This window comes from Micromys minutus, assembly GCF_963924665.1.
Source record: "Micromys minutus genome assembly, chromosome: 27".
Taxonomy (NCBI): Eukaryota; Metazoa; Chordata; class Mammalia; order Rodentia; family Muridae; genus Micromys; species Micromys minutus.
This window is the reverse complement of record NC_137962.1, coordinates 39,280,768-39,301,103: the sequence shown is the minus strand read 5'-3', so window position 1 is coordinate 39,301,103 and position 20,336 is coordinate 39,280,768. Positions and strand designations below refer to the sequence as shown.

The 20,336-nt window shown below is 53.4% G+C and overlaps 3 protein-coding genes across 3 annotated transcripts; all 3 read left to right on the top strand.

Annotated features, from left to right (window-relative positions):
* The first annotated feature begins 544 nt into the window (after nt 1-544).
* H1-0 (H1.0 linker histone) lies at nt 545-2,521 on the top strand. Its single transcript, XM_080939845.1, has one exon. It carries the CDS (start codon nt 799-801, stop codon nt 1,381-1,383), a length of 585 nt encoding a protein of 194 aa, XP_080795971.1. The 5' UTR covers nt 545-798; the 3' UTR covers nt 1,384-2,521.
* A 433-nt stretch (nt 2,522-2,954) lies between these two features.
* GCAT (glycine C-acetyltransferase) lies at nt 2,955-9,075 on the top strand. Its single transcript, XM_080939662.1, has 9 exons — nt 2,955-3,161; nt 5,638-5,768; nt 6,645-6,746; nt 6,974-7,120; nt 7,497-7,651; nt 7,741-7,823; nt 7,984-8,155; nt 8,468-8,589; nt 8,851-9,075. Exons 1-9 carry the CDS (start codon nt 2,975-2,977, stop codon nt 9,000-9,002), a joined length of 1,251 nt encoding a protein of 416 aa, XP_080795788.1. The 5' UTR covers nt 2,955-2,974; the 3' UTR covers nt 9,003-9,075.
* A 4,541-nt stretch (nt 9,076-13,616) lies between these two features.
* On the top strand, nt 13,617-15,152 carry GALR3 (galanin receptor 3; the record flags this gene model as incomplete). The annotated part of the gene is made up of 2 exons (XM_080939663.1): nt 13,617-13,975; nt 14,405-15,152. The coding sequence occupies 2 exons, from the start codon at nt 13,617-13,619 to the stop codon at nt 15,150-15,152; spliced, it is 1,107 nt and encodes a 368-aa protein (XP_080795789.1).
* Between the last annotated feature and the right edge of the window lie 5,184 nt (nt 15,153-20,336).

Here is a 20,336-nt window from a genome sequence, read left to right as displayed (position 1 = left end):
GGAGGCGACCCCTCCCCCCTTGTCCCGACTCGGCCCGGCTGGGAGTCGCCCAGCTTGGGGCCGCGTGTGTTAGTTGGGGCCGCTTCTGAGCCGCTCTCCCAGGTTGGGGGACCCCGCAGGCAGCCGGGAGTGGGGTCCCTGGTAGTCCCAAGGGAGAGCTTTCCAACGGGGGGTCTCAAGCCCCGGGGCTCCCCGGTTCCGCAGAGCCAGCCCCCCGCAAAAGGGAAATGTGCCGGCGCCCCAGCGCTCTTCTCCGCCGTTTGGGGCTCGTGGCGGGCGCGGGGCGCGGCGGCCGGGGCGCCAGGGTCCCCAGCGGGGAAGCCTAGGGACCCGGGCAGAGACCCCGAGAGACGGCGGGCAGCGGGAGGGCCCGGGCCGCCGGGAAAGGTCGAGTTTTCTCAGCGTAAGAAACACAGATGGCGGCAGCGCGGCGCCATTCCGGGCCGGGAGCAGGCAGCCAGCAGCCCAGTCCTCACCGCGGTCCGCCCGCCGCCGCTAAATACCCGGATGCGCCGCCCGAGCGCCAGACGCAGAGCTGGGAAAAGGGAGGCCGTGGAGGCGGAGGCAGCGCCAGGCGCCGGGCGAACGACGGAACGGTGGGGGCTGGGCGCGCAGAGCAGCTCGCGACCCGCGCCGGGAGGACAAGAGCCACGCGTCGCCCCGCGTCCCCGGCAGCCGCACTTTGGTCTGGCCTGCTAGTGGAGCGGAAGAGCAGATCGCGAGTCAGGTTCTGCACAGCCTCCGGCGAGGGCTGGCCCATCGGAAGGCTCCTTGAACAGCGGGAGCAGGCCGGCCACCATGACCGAGAACTCCACCTCCACTCCGGCGGCGAAGCCCAAGCGGGCCAAGGCCGCCAAGAAGTCCACGGACCACCCCAAGTATTCAGACATGATCGTGGCTGCCATCCAGGCAGAGAAGAACCGCGCCGGCTCCTCGCGCCAGTCCATCCAAAAGTATATCAAGAGCCACTACAAGGTGGGTGAGAACGCAGACTCGCAGATCAAGTTGTCCATCAAGCGCCTAGTGACCACCGGTGTTCTCAAGCAAACCAAAGGGGTGGGCGCCTCGGGGTCCTTCAGGCTGGCCAAAGGCGATGAGCCCAAGAGGTCAGTGGCTTTCAAGAAGACCAAGAAGGAAGTCAAGAAAGTGGCCACTCCAAAGAAGGCAGCTAAGCCCAAGAAGGCTGCCTCCAAAGCTCCAAGCAAGAAACCCAAAGCCACCCCGGTCAAGAAGGCCAAGAAGAAGCCGGCTGCCACGCCCAAGAAAGCCAAAAAGCCCAAGATTGTCAAAGTCAAGCCAGTCAAGGCATCCAAGCCCAAGAAGGCCAAACCCGTGAAGCCCAAAGCCAAGTCGAGTGCCAAGAGGTCCAGCAAGAAGAAGTGACAGTGAAGGCTTTGCTTGGGGATACTCCTTCCTCCCTCCTGTTTCCTGTAAATACATTTCTCTCTTGACCCCATCTGCAACCCTTTGCCCATTCTATTATGACTTTATATAGAGGACAGAGTTTAGGTTCCTCAGACAGACATTGTGGAATAACTCATTTTCCCTTAACCCATTGTTCAAGGACAGCAAACAGACCTCATCTTTGTAATGATGGAGATGTACTTTTTTTCTTGATTTGATAATAACCTTCTTACGGGGTTAGGGATGGGTGTGTGTGTGTTTCCTTCGGTGGTTTGTTTACTGTGAAGGTAAATGGAACTGGCAAAGTTCTGGGTAGGTGAGGGGACCCAGGAACTAGGTTACTTGTTCCTCGTGAGCGTTTCAAAACCTTTAATGAGGAGCAGGTAATACCCCGCCTGGCTGGCCAAGGAGGGAGGAAAAGCTCCTTGGGCTGGTGATAAGTTGGGGACCTGGTTTCTTTTTCTCTTCCCTAGTGCCTCCCCATTGTCTAAAAGGTGAAAGGGGCCCAAGTGACAGCTGGTTATAGCAGCCATAGCTTCTCACAACCGGGATGTAGCCATGGGGAAGGAGGGGTCTTTTCGGCAGTTAAATGGGAGTGGACTTAGGGGGAGGGGTGGGGGGGTAAGCCAAGTGCCTCAGTGTGCCTATGGAAACTTGGGTTTTTTCCACACGATTGATGGATTGTGTCCTAGGAGGACTTTGTTCGTTTCCTTTCCCCCTCTTCCTGTGTAAAGTAAGATATGGCTTTGCTTGGTGCCGCTTCGGTTCTGCCAGCTGCCACATAAAGCCCCTCCAACCTCTTTTACTCTGAGTCTTTTCTAAATAGTGGAGGAGGGGGAGAGGCAGGGTGTGGACTGTAAGACATACTACAGTAGATTCTAATTTGCTAGGTAGCTTTAGAGAGCCAGGATTGTGTGCATGTGTGTATATGTATATATCCATATCTAAGACTAGTACTTAGTCTCACTTCGGGAGCTGGGAGAAAAAATCTGTACAGTTTTCTTTCTTTTATTTTAATAAAATAGGGAACTCGCGCACCCTACCCCACTTTTTAAACAAGTGTAACTAGTGCCCGGGAAAAATTACTGTGGTTGTAATTTTAAAAATTTAAAATAAAACTGGAAAGAAAAAAATCTGAGTGGTGCATTTTTCTTTAACTGGAAGAGAGAGGAGCAATCTGACGGTCGGTCAATGTGGGGAGAGCTGGCATCACGTTCGCACCTGAGAATAGCGAAGCTTTGGAGTGACGAGACCGCTCAAAACTGGTCAGCTGGGCACGTAGGTGGGTCTTTGGGAGAAGAGGTAGGTGTGTTGGCAGGATCTAGGGAGAAGCATTGAAGTCGTTTTCTCCGCCCACTCAGCTTCCCCAGCCCGGACCTCCCGGGTCTCGTCTTACAAATCAATCCTTTAGTAGCCAGCGAGTTCGGTCAGGCCCCGCCTGCGGGTTGGGACTACCATCCTTTTAAAGTGAGCTCCTGCTGTTCTGATTGGCTGCCGGGGCCCGACCCACGCCTCGTGACGGAGAGCGCTAGGCAGCAGGCTGGCCGGGGCACTTCAGCCTGTGGGCGCGATGTGGGTCAGCTTCATGTGGCGCGCGACGCTGTCCCCCGGCCGCCGCGCTCATTCAGCGCTGGCTCAGCTGCGCTGCATTCTGGACGGTGAGCTGGAAGGGATCCGCGGGGCCGGCACCTGGAAGAGTGAGCGGGTGATCACCTCCCGACAGGGACCGTGCATCCGCGTGGACGGCATCTCCGGAGGTAACTTCCCCTACTGGGAGTCCTCGTACATGGCCAAGAGCCCTTCCAGGGCTTGCGAGTGAATGGAGGCCCTAGGGTGGGTGTGGAAGAAGCACGTGCACTCTTAGCTGCTTGGCTCTCTGGGACACAGTATGGCCTCCTAGTGTTAATTCCACCTGTTTAAACCTGTTTCGACAGAGAAGGTGATTTACTCGTCAGCACCTTTTGGGTGCCGAGGGCTGGGCTGCAAAGAGACTTAACCCTGTGAGAAAAAGAGAGCGATATCCAGCTGCATCAGCTCCCTACACCCAGCTTCCAGGAGGGGTGACCGGAACAAACCCCTCCTTCCTTGAGCAGTTGTGTGTGAAGGGCTCCAGTTGCTACACCTTTATTCCTGATAACGTTTTCGCGAGAGAGAAACCATTTCTCCCCTGTTTTTTTGAGACAGGGTTTCTCTGCATAGCAGTGGCTCTCCTGGAACCTACGCTGTAGACCAGGCTGGCTTTGAACTCTAAGATCCTGTCTCTGCCCGCAAATTGCTGAGATCAAAGGAGTACAGCACCATTCCTGGTTTGAGAGAACAATTCTATGGAAAGGAAGCATGCCCTTATTCCTAGCATTCAGGTCTACACAGAGAAACCCTGTCTTGAAAAACATAAAGAGGACTGGAGAGATGGCTCAGTGGTTAAGAGCACTGAGTGCTCTTCCAGAGATCCTGAGTTCAAATCTCAGCAACTACATGGTGGCTCACAACCATCTGTAATGGGATCCGATGCCCTCTTCTGGTGTGTCTGAAGACAGCTACAGTGTACTCATGATAGATAGATAGATAGATAGATAGATAGATAGATAGATAGATAGATAGATAGATAAAAAGGAAGAAGGTGAAATTCAACCAGATTTCCCCAGACTCTCCACTGACTAGGATATTGGAGTGGAAGGCCAGCCAGCCTCAACCAAAGAGAAAAATCTAAGCAAGCAAGGGGACTAGGGCTGTAAAAGTTCTCGTGTCTCCTAAAGAGGACTGTAGAATGAACCTCTTGTCTCCTAACAAAACCTTCAGCCAGACCAGAGAGATATATAATCAATAGGTTGGCTCAGTGGCCGAGCACTTGCCCAGCCCACATAAGGCTGTGGGTTCAATTCCCAGCACTCACACCACACACAAATGATGAGACATTGGAAGAATTAAGTTCTTAGGCCGTTTATTTTTACTTTATGTGGATTGGTGTTTGTCTACATGTATGTCTTTGTGAGTGTGTCAGATATTGGAGTTAAAGACAGTTGTAAGCTGCCACATGGGTGCTGGGAATTAAACCTGGGTTCTCTAGAAAAGCAGTTAGTGCTCTTAACCACTGAGCCATCCCTCCAGCCCCGCCCTATTAGCTTTTTAAGAGGGATGACTGAGGTCTCTGGGACCCCTCTGGAGATGGCAATGTTATGGTAGATGATGCTTGAGCATTGGAGCTGGAGGACCTAGGCAGGCCCCTTTCACGATCAAGAAAAATAAAGCCAAGATGGCCGCCAAGGTCTTGGGGCTGCAGAACCTGTGAGGAAGGCCTAGGATCCTCTTAGATGGAATGTTATCCAAAGCCAGGTTTTAAACTTCTTATCCTTCAAGGTACAAAGCAGAGAGGGACAAATCTCTTCTAATCCTCCTATACTGTGCAGTGATTCAAAGCCTTCTGGCCTCTCCCTAGAATGGGATCATCTGTGCAGCTGTTGCCTCTCAAGGACAAATCCAAGTTGACTTCCTCTGGCCCCATCCCAGGACCTAGCACTATGATCTTTGTAGGCCTTTCCCTTTCTTTTCTTCTTTCCTTTTCTTTTCTTTTCTTTTCTTTTCTTTGTTTTTCCTCTTTGTTTTCCTCTCTCTCTCTCTCTTCCTCCCTCTCTCTCCCCCCTCTTTTTTTTTTAAGATTTATTTATTATATATGAGTACAATGTCACTGTCTTCAGACACACCAGAAGAGGGCACAGATCTCATTACAGATGGTTGTGAGCCACCATGTGATTTCTGGGACTTGAACCCAGGACCCCTGGAAGAGCAGTTAGTGCTGTTAACCACTGAGGCATCTCTCCAGCCCCCCAGTCCCCCCAGCCCCCCCACACACACTCAGAGTAAGTTTTGAACTTAATCTATAGACCTCAAATCCAGAGACCCACCTGCCTGTCTCCTGTGTGCTGGGATTAAAGGGGTGCACCACTATGTCTGGTTTTCTTTCTTTCTTTCTTTCTTTCTTTCTTTCTTTCTTTTTTTTTTTTTTTTGAGACATGGCTTTTCTGTGTAGCCCTGGTAGCCCTGGTTGTCCTAGAACTTGCTCTGTAGACTAGGCTGGTCTCAAACTCAGAGGGATTCCTCTGCCTGTGCCTCCCAGTTATAGAGATGTGCCCTGCCTATGCCCTCTGAGTGCTGGGATTAAAGACATGGGCCACCACCACCTGGCCCAACCCTCTTTGCTTTTCTAAGCTGTATTCTTGGTTTTCTCCGTCTCAGGAATCCTCAACTTCTGTGCCAATAACTACCTGGGCCTGAGCAGCCATCCTGAGGTGATCCAGGCAGGTCTGCAGGCTCTGGAGGAGTTTGGAGCTGGCCTCAGTTCTACTCGCTTTATCTGCGGGACCCAGGTATACAGCAGGTGTTGGGTGGGCACTGGCTTCAGCTGTCTGTGTGTTCAGCCAATTTAACTAGTCCCAGAGCAGGACCCACTGTCAGCCCCAGGGCTTCAGTGCTGCCAGGCTGGGCCAGGTCTCTTCTGAGAAGCCTGGGACCAGGAACTTGACCTATGAGCTTCCATTTCCCCATCTGTAGCACAGACAGAGCGCCTGCCACAGCCATGCTGTGGGAAAGGGGCAGAAGACAGAGCTGGAGCCCAGTCTCCAGAATGTCTGGTAGAAACTGTGCCACTGAAGGTGGTAGCCTTCTTGTTTCTTTGGGACAGGGTTTCTCTGTGTAGCCCTGGATGTCCTGCAACTAGCTCTGTAGACCAGGCTAGTCTTGAACTTCTGGAGTTCTACCTGCTTTTCTTCCCAAGTGCTGAGTGCTGTTCCAGGATTAAAGGCGTGGGCCACCATGCCTGGCCATACATCTGTTTTCTAACCAAACCCAGAGTCGCACCAAACAGCTCCCAAATGTAAGTCATAGAGCCCCAGACAAGCATAGGCTCATTTAATGTGATCCTCTTCTTTGCTGTGGAGAAACCAAAAAGACAGTCTGCTGTGAAGACATATCTTCTGTCCCCAGCATCACTTAGAATCCCAATACTAGACAGACTTCCACTGCCGACAAAGGTCCACTCAGGATCGGACCTACCAGGCCCCAACCTCCAAGGTGGGAGCCGTACTACTCCAAGCCTCCCAGAGTCATCTGTGTCTAAGGAAAGGGCTGGCTGAGGCCATAGGCTTCCTGCACTGGGTCTGTTGATGGCTATCCAAGCCTCTGTCCTCTAGAACTTGTCCCACAAAGCCTTCAAGCACTGATCTTTACCTTCCTGTGTCCTTTAGAGCATCCATAAGAATCTAGAAGCCAAGATAGCCCGCTTCCACCAGCGTGAGGACGCCATCCTCTATCCCAGCTGTTTCGATGCCAACGCTGGCCTATTTGAGGTATGTAGAGGCGGTGGTGGCTTGGAGTTGGGCAGCTGGGAGAGCTCAGCAGCATGTCAGTACCACAGAACAACCTACATAAACTGGAAGGTGGGGTGACAGGAACCTGGTACTAACCTGGCATTTTCATCTGGCCCTAGGAACCCAGTAGAAGTAGAGTTTTGCCTCGAGGGGAGTTTTGAGGGAAGGGGAACTTCTGATGGCTGTATACGATCTCCTCCCCATAGGCTCTGCTGACCCCAGAGGATGCCGTTCTGTCAGATGAGCTGAACCATGCTTCCATAATTGATGGCATCCGACTGTGCAAGGCCCACAAGTACCGTTACCGCCACCTAGACATGGCTGACCTGGAAGCTAAGCTGAAGGAGGCTCAGGTGGGGTGAGGCCCTGGAGCTCCAGAGAAATGTCTCTGCTCAAGGAAATCAAGCTCAGAGGGATTCCCTCTTCACAAAGAGCCTAAAGAGCAGAGGGAGCCATTTTGATTTCCTCATCCCTTATGCCCAGGACTGTTCTGTGGCTCCATGTTACCTGAGATCAGGAAGCACTTTCTGAGCAGAACGTGTGTGGGCGTGTCTAGGACCTGTCCCCACCCCACCCCCCTTGTCCTCTTGAGTCTGAGCCCTTTCTCAGGGACTGGGCTAAAGTGGCTAAGCCTAGCAGAGTTGAGCAGGACTCAGAATGCTGCCTTGGGTGTAGAAGAGCAGGTGGTTTGTTCCTGCTATATATTACCTGTTCTTCTCCGTCCCACAGAAGCACAGGCTGCGCCTGGTGGCCACAGACGGAGCCTTCTCCATGGATGGTGACATCGCTCCTCTACAGGAGATCTGCCGCCTTGCTGCTCAGTATGGTGCCTTGGTCTTTGTGGATGAATGTCACGCCACCGGCTTTCTTGGACCCAATGGACGGTGGGAACGTTTGAAGCCTGGGTGGGGGGCTTCTGGAGGTGGCTGGGAAGTCAGGAGGCCAGTGACAGCCGTGGTTGCTTTCTTTGCAGGGGCACAGATGAGCTGCTAGGTGTGATGGACCAGGTCACCATCATCAACTCCACTCTGGGAAAGGCACTGGGCGGAGCATCAGGTGCCTACAGAATCCTATTTATGGGGTCTCCTTCCCTACATGCAGGGCCTGCCTCGTAGCTGTAGAGAAGTTGGGGACAGGAATCAGAGAGGAGGATGGTATGAACTATAGGAGGAGTTTCAGGTAGTTCCTGGACCCTGACTTCTTTTTCTGTTTTCAGGGGGCTATACCACAGGGCCTGAGCCCCTGGTCTCCCTGCTACGGCAGCGTTCTCGGCCCTACCTCTTCTCCAACAGCCTGCCCCCTGCTGTTGTCGGCTGTGCTTCGAAGGCCCTGGATCTGCTCATGGAGAGCAATGCCATCGTTCAGTCGATGGCTGCCAAGACCCGGCGGTATGGTACCCACAGGGTTGGCTCAGAGAGAGGGAGAGATGGTAGCCACACAGCTTTCTGCTCCCTCCTGCCCATCTCCCGCTCTTCCTTCCACTCCCTCTGCACATCAACTCCTTCAGTCTCCAGTGCCTTCCCTCCTACGCCTCCTTTCCCGCCGCCCTTCGGCCTTCCTGCCCCTGCCTGTGTCCCACCTGCTCTTTGGGCCTTACTTCTGTCTTTTTATCCTTCCTCTTACAAGTGGGCATAGATCCCGAGCCTCTTCCTCAGGCTCCATGGCCTTCAGCTACCCGTGACCCTCAGCTGTGTCCCCAGGTTCCGCAGTAAGATGGAAGCCGCTGGGTTCACTGTCTCAGGAGCCGATCACCCCATCTGCCCTGTGATGCTGGGTGATGCCCGGTTGTCTTCTCAAATGGCAGATGACATGTTAAAGAAAGGTAAGAGGAGGCAGAGCTGGCCTTAAAAAAAAGAACGTCTGTAAACTGTAGCCCCTCCATAGACCCATGTCCTGCTCCTTGCTGCCCACATCTCCTTAGATCAACTGTCTTCCTAACATAAACCACAGGCTATGAGGTGGTCCCATATCTGTGAGCTTGAGCATCCTTTGTTCTTGTGGGTGGGCCATGGGAAAGTAGGCTCTTATATGTCATAGCCCCAAAGCCTGTCTGCCTCTGGTGTACTCCTGTTATTTTTCCCAGGTATCTTTGTCATCGGATTTAGCTACCCTGTGGTCCCTAAGGGCAAGGCCCGGATCCGGGTACAGATCTCAGCAGTACACAGTGAGGAAGACATTGACCGCTGTGTGGAGGCCTTTGTGGAAGTGGGGCGGCTGCATGGAGCGCTGCCCTAATCTCCGGGTAGGGACCTGCAGAACCAAAGTTCCTCTACTGCCAGTGACCTAGGGCTCCTCTGGTCAGCCCAGACCAGAGGCTCTGACTCAACCCAGGCTCCTAGAGCCTGGTATGGGCTTGTACTTGTGGTTGGAGAGACAACAAGGTGGAAATTGGCTTTGACACCTCAGTCTGCCTCATTCTTTCTGGGTAGGCCTAGTCTTCTGGCTAATTAAAGAATCAGGCAGGAGCTGGATCCCTGAGGGTAGTCCCCGGTATGAGATGCACCCTTCCCCCAAATTGAGTCAGGATGCTTTGTCTGGGAGCTGCCGATTTATACAGGCATGTTCTGTGCTGCCGTGCAGGGCAGTGGAGAATCAGCCCTGTGGACCCTTTCTGCAGTGTAACCTTGGTGGGCACCTTGTCTCCTGTGCCCTATCCGAAGACAAAACATAACTACTGAATGCAAATTGTTCCTAGATCTGTGTTTGGAAGGAGAGGGCAGAGGTTCAGGCCTCAGAAAGAAGAAAGCAGATCGTCACGGGAGGACATCTAACTCCTGCTTTCTAGAGCTTTGTCCTTAACTTGGTGGCCTTGGGCCCCTGTACATGCCCCTCCAGTTTCTCCCATTTTAGAGAGCGGGTGTTCCATAGGGAGCCACACGTTTCTGTCTCTGGCTCCAAAGCCGATAGATAGTCTGATGGTCAGCCACCAGGGGGCACAGTGTGTTCAGGCTTCGAGCTGGGGGCCTTGGACCAGGCTGTTGAGCAGCCCTCAGGCAAGGCCAGAAGGGCCGGTTTGATGCTTGGGAAGGCCCTGTCCTTTCTGTCTTCCTACCCACAACTGTCACACGTGATGATCCATTACCATAGTTGTGGCCTCCTTCCCACATTGCTGACCTTATTTTGTGGTGGGAAGAGAGGGTTGGAATCTCTCCGGCTCAGCCCTGCAGGCTTCTGAAGGCAGCTGCAGGCTAAGTGTGGAGGTGTGGCCTTGGGATGCTCCTTAGTTTTCTACAAGTAGAGCTGAGGACAAACGGCACTTGATTTTCATTAAAAAACAAACAAACAAAACAAACAAACAGGGAGTAAAGCCTATTCGCCTTCCTCCAGCTCACTTGTCTCGTACCAGAACAGCTTGGGAGGGACAGACAATCTGAGCGAGCTCCAACCTAACCTTGCCGAGTTGTAAAGCTGGGGTCTGGGAGCCCTCATCTGCAACCCTAGTGCTCAAAGGGTTGCAGTCTGACAGGGGTGGGGTGGGGGTGGTGGCTGTGGCTACGTCTGATACAAAATATAGAGCGATGTTAGTGAGAGTAACGGGGTCTCTGGAGGGCTCATGCCAAGGTGTTCCCCGAGAAACCACACCACGCAACAGTCCAGATATAAGGAAGTTTATCGTGGGCAAAGGCAGCAGAGACCTGGAAAAGGGGTAGAAGCAGAGAAAGGGGGGGACAGAAGGAAAAAGAAAGGCCAGCCAGGAACATGTGGAAACAGAGAAAAAGAGTTGGGGGATAGAGAGAGAAGGAAGGGCTGGGATGAGGCATAGTCCTCTTTGTACACTGTTGCATTTGGCAGGCTGTGGCAGCGGGTGATGATGTAAGCATTGCTAGGCCACTGTTGGGAGGAGCCTAGTGGAACTGTCTGTAAACCAACAACGTCAAGAACAGAAATACCTGCAGGCCACCAGCAGCAGGTTGATGTGTATGTCCTGTGCAGGCTGACAGCTCATGCCCAGGGACCAAGAGCAGCCACTAGGTGATGTGTGTGGCATACCCAGCCAGGTCCAGAACACCAGGCCCGGGCCCACCCACACCTATGTGAGGCTGTCATCCAGCCGAACAGCAGGAGAGCCACCTCCTGCAGCTCCCAGGCTTGGCTGCCGCCACTGTTTGTCAGGAGGCAGTTCTGGCAGCAGCTGCACCGTGACTTCCCCCGGCCTGTTAACTAAAGCCGTGTGGGGCTCAGCAAGCCCGCTGATCCAGGTTTGGTTCTCACACCTTGTAACTCTTCTGCCGTCCAGAAGGGGTCATAGAAGGTGCCCAGGAGGCACAGCGTGTGATCCAGAGTGGGCACATACCAATAGCCTCTAAGTCCCCGTAACAAACTGTAAAGCATTGGAAGCCTGGCTGTGGATCAGCCCTAAGTCCTCATCTTGTTGATCCCAGGATCCAGCTCCTGGCCGTGCTGTCCTCTGCATCAGCACGGGGTAGGAGTAGGGTTCAGGATGGAGGCTGGCAGGAGCAAGGGGAGGGGGTAGTGGTAAAGACACCTTGGGGCTCCAGCTGTCATTGTCTGTCTTTCCTTATCCATAGCCGGGCTCTCTGACTACCTCCATTCCCTTCTCTCCTCCACTACTGAACCTGCTGCTCCTCAGAACCCTCTACTTTGGAGCCCAACGCCAGCAAGGAAGGAGGGGTTCTGGAGGCCAGGCCAGCAGGGGTGCTCCAAGGGATGGCAGGAGGTCACGGAGTCCATCTGAGCCTGGGCCTCGGGTGTGGATTCACACTTCTGGAAGTCTACTGCGTTGTCACCCATGATTTAAAAATCTCACGTCAAGTCTAGAAACTGCAAACGGCCCTGTCCAGGGATCTGAAGAGCCCGCCTTTCTGAGCATCAGCTCCAAAGATTCTGAAATTCAGCTTTGTGGTCTCGGCCTCTTTCCTAATAGCTTCAGTCCAGTGAGTCTCTGTGTGGGGTTAGCCACACTAGAGAAGCCCCTCAAACACTGGTAACTGCATAGGGGCTTCCCGTGGGAACTGGTCTTGAAGAGTGCTGTCTAGATCCTCCATTCATGACTCTGGAGCACTCTCCTCTGATGTGCCCCCCACCTTTCAGTTCTAGAAGGATCCTTGTCCCTTCCCAGCTGTCTGCAGGCTTCTGCTCTTGATACACTTGTCCGATATCCAATCGCTTGGTTGCCAAGTCTAGTGCCCCTCCCTCCCCAAATGGCAGCTGCTCTACCCCTGGAAGCATTTGACCGGAGACCACTCCTCCAAGGGGTCATGCCAACCATTCAGCAACATCTCCTAGCCTCTGGTTTGTGCTTGGGCAAGAGGCTCTCGGGAACTAAGTGCAGATCCTCTGTTCTTTTCACCTCAGCCATAATAAACTTTCTACAAAATGGAAAGGCACAGGTCATAGTCTCCCTCTGGAACCTTCTCTAGCTTCCCTGTGGCTTTCAGGATAAACCAAGAACTGGTTTCCAGTAGATGAAGCCCCTGAAACCAGCTAATCGAATGAAATGGGTCTTTGGGGATTTACAGAAACGGAAGCTTGGGTTCATACCTGAAGTCCACGACAAAGTGTTGGTCCTGGTTTCCCAGCCTTGGGAACTCCATTTAAAAGTAGAAATCCTTTCCGAGCTTAGATCAGAGTTCTACTTGGAGCCAGGGACGCTAGGGCATTAGGGGGAGGAGTCACAGGCCACAGGAGGTGGGAGGTGCCAGGAATGGGCTGAGCCCTGGGCATGAAAGGGTTAACCACAAAGCCAATCTCATAGAGCGGAGATCAATGGGTTACTGCCCGTGAAAGCGAGAATGAGGTAGCAACAGGCAGAGAAGCAGACAGGCAGAGAAGAGCCAGGCTGAAGAGCATGCCACCCCGGGGAAATCGGGGGTCTGAGGAAGAGGTGGCCAGTCCACTCCGGAGCAGTAGCGAGTGCCCACATCCAACTCAGCGGACAGCTGAGGGCAGGGGAAAGGAAAGGAGGGGCCTTGAAAACGAAGAGAGATGACTAGGAAGCAGAGGCGTACCTGCATGGAGGCAACCAAGGGCTGAACCAAGAAGCTCCAGCCTGGCCGTTCTACCAGGAAGCCTGCAAGGGCCCAGTGCCTAGGGCTGAGGTGGGTGCCGCCTATCCTGGGCTTGGGGGTCTGCTGCATGTGGGTGCCGTGTAGGGGCAGATGTCCCCCTTCTTCCCTCCTCCCTGCCTCCTGATGCCCCCCTGTTCCAGTTGTAAACTGGGATTGGGGCAGGAATGAAACCAGGCAATGTGTGCACAGACACGCACACTGGGACATATGTGAGCAGTCGGACACCACCTGTTGCAGTCTTTTAGATCCCATTCCAGCCTAGGAGTCAGGATCACAGCAGCCCCAGATCTATCACTCGGGGCGTGACAGTAGCCACTCTTGTCACCTCTCTAGGCCTCAGTTTCCCTATGTGCAGAGCGGAGGCAGTGACTTCTGTGATCTTCCTAGCTCTGCTGCTGTAGTCCTCTCACGAGGAAGGGCTCTCCAGTGACTCAGGGGTGTCACTGGTGGGGCCTGTCACCACAAAAATGGCTCTAAATACAAAGGTCTCTCCTGGGCTTCTGACGTGGTTGAAAAAGAAATTATAGCCAGAGTGTATGTTGCTTCTCACCAGCTGCAGTATCTTCATCTTATTCTGCCTGGGTCTTCATGTGCCTTATAAATCCAGAATCACACACACACACATGCACTCACACGCTGTGACTGTGTCAGGTTCTTGCTCGCATGCTGACTTTGGCTTTGTTCGACCCTCTTCTCCATGAACTTCTAGCCCAGATACCTGGTCAGATCCAGGCTGGAGGAGCCAGGTCCCTGGGTCATGTGCTTGGAGACCTGGCTTCCTGTCTGAAGACCCATTTTCTCTTCCTCCTCTGATAGGAAGATGGCTGACATCCAGAACATTTCCCTGGACAGCCCAGGAAGCGTAGGGGCGGTGGCAGTGCCTGTGGTCTTTGCCCTCATCTTCCTGTTGGGCATGGTGGGCAATGGGCTGGTGTTGGCGGTGCTGCTGCAGCCTAGCCCAAGTGCCTGGCAGGAGCCAGGCAGTACCACGGATCTCTTCATCCTCAACTTGGCGGTGGCCGACCTTTGCTTCATCCTATGCTGCGTGCCCTTCCAGGCGGCCATCTACACACTGGATGCCTGGCTCTTTGGGGCTTTCGTGTGCAAGACGGTACATCTGCTCATCTACCTCACCATGTATGCCAGCAGCTTCACCCTGGCGGCCGTCTCAGTGGACAGGTGAGCCGTGCCTGGGGCAGGCTGGAGAGGGAGCTGGACAGATTCGTATTAGCTTGGAGCGGAGACTAGGGACCAGACTTTGGTGGGAGGAAAGGTAGGCCTCAGTGGTGCCTGCCCTTTCTGCTTCCAGTGTGAACTTCCAGAAGGCATTTCTATGTCTCAAGTGTCAGTGCAGGGCCTGGTATAAATTTAAATTGTGTAGCAACAAAAGAAACTTCCAATGCGGAGTTTTGTACCCTGTACCTGGCCCGCATTACCCTCACATCAGCTTCCATGGGTCGAAATTCCCGAGCTGATGAGCTTTGAGCCCTTGCTAGATGCCAGACCAGGGGTCGGGATGGGATAAATTAAGGCAGGCACGGGGGCGGGCTCTCAAGAAGCCCCGCCCCTGACCTTCCCGGCGGCTCCCCCCCCCCCCCACGCCCGCAGGTACCTGGCTGTACGGCACCCACTGCGCTCCCGGGCCCTGCGCACCCCGCGCAACGCGCGCGCCGCCGTGGGCCTCGTGTGGCTGCTGGCGGCGCTCTTTTCCGCGCCCTACCTAAGCTACTATGGCACGGTGCGCTACGGCGCGCTCGAGCTCTGCGTGCCCGCCTGGGAGGATGCGCGGCGGCGCGCGCTGGACGTGGCCACCTTCGCCGCGGGCTACCTGCTGCCGGTGGCCGTGGTGAGCCTGGCCTACGGGCGCACGCTGTGCTTCCTGTGGGCCGCCGTGGGTCCCGCGGGCGCGGCGGCGGCAGAGGCGCGCAGACGGGCGACCGGCCGGGCGGGGCGCGCCATGCTGGCGGTGGCCGCGCTCTACGCGCTCTGCTGGGGCCCGCACCACGCGCTCATCCTCTGTTTCTGGTACGGCCGCTTCGCCTTCAGCCCGGCCACCTACGCCTGTCGCCTGGCCTCGCACTGCCTCGCCTACGCCAACTCCTGCCTCAACCCGCTCGTCTACTCGCTCGCCTCGCGCCACTTCCGCGCGCGCTTCCGCCGCCTGTGGCCCTGCGGCCGTCGCCGCCACCGCCACCACCGCGCCCATCGAGCCCTCCGTCGGATCCAGCCGGCGTCTTCGGGCCCCGCTGGTTATCCCGGCGACGCCAGGCCTCGCGGGTGGAGTATGGAGCCCAGAGGGGATCCTCTGCGTGGTGGAGAGACTGGACTAATCCTGTCTGCCAGGGGACCGCAATAATAACCCTACCTGCTTGAACTCTGACGACTGTCCGTCTGTCCTCTTCCCCGGGGCAGCAGAATGCCACTAAGGAACATCTGGGGGAGTGGCAGCCTCGCCAGGCTCCACCGAAAAGCAGAAGCAAAGTTACAAGGACACATGGGTCGTTAAATTGGTCCCAAAGCAGCCTCAGCCCCTATGCAGAGCTAGTATGTCAGGAGGACAGTCCATTCACCTGGCCGAACCTTCCAGGTCCAGTCTCTTCTATCACCTCTGACTTGACCCTTTTGGTCCCAAGCTCTGACCTAACTTACTCAGGAGGAGAGAGCAGAGACTAAATTAAGTAGTCCAGGCTGGTCTAGAACTGGCTACTGTAGCCAAGGACCACCTTTAACTTCTGATCCTCCCGTTTATATGACCCAAGTGCTGACATGGGAGCCCCAGACTCCTGGCTTGTTCAAGCAGGGAATAACAAATATTCCTTTCGCTCTTACTATGTACTTCACAGAAGGCTATGCTCTTTTGTTATCAAGACAGCGCTGTAAGGTAGATATGGTTAGCCTTCTTCTACACGCATAGAAATCAAGGGTCAGAGAGGTCATCTAGGGAATGTTTGGTAGAGGCTGGCTACCAAATCCATGGCTGTCTAACAGATTTTATGCTCCATGGCCTTTCTTTGGTTCCTTAAGGTTTCTTTGGTTTATTTATTTTTTTTATCATTTGTTTGTTATTATGATGCTTTTTATGGAATGGTAGGCAAGTGCTCTCCCACTGCGCTCTGTCCCCACTGCACTCTGTCCCCAGCCTGGGTTTGCTTCTAACTTGCAGCCCTTCAGCACCCTACATCCAATCCCATATTCTAGAAGTTTCAGACCTCCAAGACACCTTCCTTCAGAATTATCCTCCTGAGGCGGTGTGGCCAGTGGGCTTGGGTCAGTAGCCAGACACCTTGTATTATTCCCTGAGCTCTGTGGTATTCCTAGCTGACAAGAGACACTGAACCCCGCTTTGGATCCAGCTGGTCTCCTATGGGCCTTGATTGCTCTTTCGGGCTCCCCCATCCCCACACACAGCTGAGGAAGCCCCGAGGCTGTGGAAAAGACTAATTAACCAATAAATCGGTCTTGCTGGGTCCCAAGCTGCCTGCTTCTGCCCTCCCTTCCCACATGTCAATAATGTTGATTAGCTTTGGGGCTGAAGTCTGCACACCCTGACACACCTCCTGTCTGCTGGGTAGAGCACCCTGTGAAGGGCTCTCCCTGTGAGGAGGCAGCTGCTTGCTGGTCATTATGACCTACCACCTGCTGCTGATCCAGAAGTCAGTAGTGAGAGGAAGCTGACATTAGACAGGGAAGCACCTGCTTCCAGGGCCCAGCCAGGCCCCCACACCAGGCCCAGTGTCTTCTCCCACGGTCCCGCCAAAGTTCCAGGCTCAGTGGGGAAGTTCACCGAACGGAAGAAGTGTGTTGTTACCTCTGAGTAGCATCCGCGGTGGCTGACATCGCTTCTGTGCCTCACCCAACACTGGTAAACAGATGGGACACCTTGGGCACGGGGAGGAAGGTTAACAGGAACCAGAGACAGACAGAAAGGAGAAGTAGATGGTAGCATCGTTTAAACAAATGGGGAGACACCTCAAGTGTTTACTAGTCTCTGAGTGAAATGTGGAATCCACACACTGGCATTTCGTTCCATATATCAATAAAAATAACAGTCACAGAGGACAGGCCTTAAAAATAGGCAATGCGATATATATTATACCTCTGTTCACATAAAGTGCCAGGAATCAGCAGATTTATAAAGACAAACCACAGCTCACCGTTTGCTTAGGTCTAGGGGTGGTGGGTGGTACTGAGTTTCTTCTGGGGATGATGGGAATTTCTAAAATCACATGGCTAGGGCTGCATGCAGCTCGTGAGGTAGAGTGCTTAGCTAGTGTACAGAAAGCCCTGGGTTCAATCAAGCTTTGAAGTCAGTCCCCAGAAGGCAGTCGCCCACACGGGCCTGTAATCTCAGCAATTGGAAGCAGGAGAACTGGAAGTTAAAGATCAGTGGACTAGACCTGGTGGCAAATGCCTTTAATCCTAGCAAAGGGGAGGCAGAGGCAGCAGGATCTGATTTTGAGGCCGACTTGGTCTATATAGTGAGTTACAGGCCAGCTAGGGCGTAGGAATAACCTATCTCAAAACAACAACAGAAATACCTTTGAGGAGCCTGAGGACCCTGACAACCTGAGTTTGATTCCCCACATCCCATGTATTGTGAAGATCTGACCTTCACATGTGTGTGGTGGCAGAGAGAAGCAGATTTCTGATTTTGAAGGTAGCCTGGTCTATATAGCAAATATCAGGCCAGCTACGGATACACAGATCCTGCCTCAAAAGAAAAAGAAAAGCTGGGCTGGAGAGATGGCTCAGCGGTTAAGAGCCCTGACTGTTCTTCCAGAGGTCCCGAATTCAATTCCCAGCAACCACATGGTGGCTCACAACCATCTGTCATGGGATCCGATGTCCTCTTCATGTGTGTCTGAAGACAGCCACATGTACTCATATACATAAAATAAATTAAAAAGAAAGAAAAGCAAGAATAAAGTAAAATTAGATCATCATAATACTGTACAGCCCCTGGACATACCAACAACATTGCAATGTGTAGCTTATATTTCATAAGTACATTTGAAACATAAACTGAAAGTGTGTCTGGGACTCACTCTAGACCCAGGACAGCCTGCATTTACATCATCGTGTAAATGTATGCATGTATGGAAGGAGGCTGTTAGAGATGGTTCATACCTGCAAAGTAGAAATTAATACAGAATATTAAAGGAAGTGAGGCTAGTCACCCGGCTGGGATGTTTCTCTAGTCCTCTGCAGGTCTATGCAGGTGACCCAGAGATGAGGATGATTTATGGAACCCTTATTTATGGTCTTCTACCAGTTGAACAGTCTGAGACCTCCTGTGTTTGAAGAAACAAAACTGTGGCTCAGTGCAGGTAGGGCCTGTGGGATGCCAAATGGAAGCCCAGGAAGCAGCCTGCAATTGACTGTGGATGGATACTTGTACTTGATCCTCTTAGAGTTACCAAGTTACCAAGAAAAGCCCTGCTGTGTGGCCTGGCTGACTTGGTGTACTTCTTATGTAGCCCGGGCTAGCCCCAAACTCACAGCAATGACTCCTTAGTCTCCTGAGGTGACACATAAAGACAGTTTTATGAAGGAAGACAACCCATAAGAGGCAGGGTTGAGGCAGTGAAAGCAACCATATACAGCTCACGTAGCCTCCCCTGTGGTGGGCTCAGTGGGGACAACAGGGAATTCATCTCTCAGGCAGACCAGGCTGGATAAAACATTTCCAGGAGGGAAGAGATGAAGAAGTAGGGTCCCCTCTGGGGCATTGCTCAGAAAGTCACAGGGTTTCTATGTACACAGGCTGGGAGCCCCAGTGAGGAAAGCCATCAAGCCTTGACCAGAGCTAGGAAATGGTTTTTGCAGACTTGACAGGAAGATTGATAGCCTGCTGCTTGGTCTGTACGTGGCAGCCAGGACTCTGGGGTTTGTTTCTAGGACTAATGAAGTGCTCGGATGAGCAGGTGGTTGCAATAAACAACCTGGTTAGGAGAAAACTGTCCTGTGGAGCCCAGGACAGACAGTGGAGGCCGACGCCAGGCCACCTAACCTGAGGGCCCAGCAACTCTTAGGTCAAGGCTGGGATAGCCTTATAGGGAAGAAGCCTTTCCTAGCTGGAACAGGTTTGGGTTCTGTAGCCCTTGCTTTCTTGTTAGTGAAAGTCTTTTTTTTCTTTCTTTTTTTTGAGACATAGTCTCACTAGACCAAGCTGGCCTTGAACTCACAGAGGTCCACTTGCTTCTGCCTCCTGAGTGTTGGGATGAAAGGCATGCACCACCATGCCCAGCTGGTGCAAAACTTGTAAGGAACAATGTGTAGCATTCGTATTTGAGTACCTGCCAGGCACAGCAGGAAAGACAGCCAGGTGTGTGAAGCCAGAAAAGGACTCAGAGGTGTTGACCCCCAGAAAAAAAAGACTACCTGGAGAAGCTTGTGCGCAAGGCCAGGCATTAAATGTGCATTCACTGTGGCACAGAGGGAGGCATGGAAGACCATTTACAAGGGTTCACTCATGGCATGGGCCTGTGATGGCGCAGGACTCCCTCAGGAAGAGAGGCAGAGATGGTGGGGATGCATGATAAGGAAGGCTCTGGTTTCCCCCTCAAGACTGGATTCTTCCTGAGGGCACCAAGGAGCCATTGCACCTGTTCTGCAACCAGAATGATTTGGCGAGGTTTCAGGAGCTCTCTGTTGCTGCCAACTCTTGTGGAAACTCTGGTGGAAGAACCAAGGGGGATGAACAGGGACCCTGGTTAGGCTGCTGAAAATCCAGGACTAAAGACACCCAGGACAAAGACGGTGGAGGCCTAGCTAGTCAACTGTGTGGGAGGTGTAATTGTCAAGGTTGATGACAGTTGAAGAGGAAAAGGAAAGAGGTACCTAGGCTTGAGCCCTGGGGAGGCAGTGGGGACAACTAAGGGGACAGATTCAAAGGAAGGTGATGAGCTGGGTTGAGATATATTTGACTATCTGCATGGGGGATGGTGAGGCATCCTTGGGGAAATGCGTGCTACACCTGCCAAGTCTCATTTAGGTCTTGCACTTGACTCTGGAACTTATGTCTCCTCTGGTTTGGAGAGAGTGACACCAGAAACGTTGAGTACCTGGCTCTAGACCACAGAGCTCAGGTTTATCTGATTTGGGTACCTGCAGTCATTCAAATGGCAAGATGGAGCTGACTGATTCCGGGTGGTCCAACTCTATGCCATGGCAGGGCTGCCTGACCCTGGCTAAAGTGAGGGCTCTGGCGCAGGCCTTCTCATGAGTCCCTCCTCCTACCTTGGGCTGGCAGGAACAACATCTATCAACTATGAGGCATGGACCTGAGGAAAAGCCACCAATTAACCACCACAACTTTCCTGTTAATGAACATCACCTCCTGGTGCACAGCTCATTTTGTGAGCTGCTGCTGGAAGATGGGAGGCCGGGCTGGGAGCTAGTTAAAGAGGCTGAGACTGATTATGGAGACATCTGCTTAGCAACAAGCTAAGTGGCTTGTTGTGGGGATGAGGCTGGAAGGGGAAGGATGGTGCCAGGACAGGGGAGATGGGGTACACTGAAGCTCCCTCAGCATCGGTGG

What these genes read in the sequence shown, in the direction of transcription:
- H1-0 (XM_080939845.1), top strand. Translation starts at nt 799, where the DNA reads ATGACCGAGAACTCCACCTCCACTCCGGCGGCGAAGCCCAAGCGGGCC.
- GCAT (XM_080939662.1), top strand. Translation starts at nt 2,975, where the DNA reads ATGTGGGTCAGCTTCATGTGGCGCGCGACGCTGTCCCCCGGCCGCCGC. An exon ending in GCTTTATCTGCGGGACCCAG is followed by an intron (nt 5,769 to 6,644) that starts GTATACAGCAGG and finishes TGTGTCCTTTAG; the next exon opens with AGCATCCATAAGAATCTAGA. An exon ending in CTAAGCTGAAGGAGGCTCAG is followed by an intron (nt 7,121 to 7,496) that starts GTGGGGTGAGGC and finishes TCCGTCCCACAG; the next exon opens with AAGCACAGGCTGCGCCTGGT.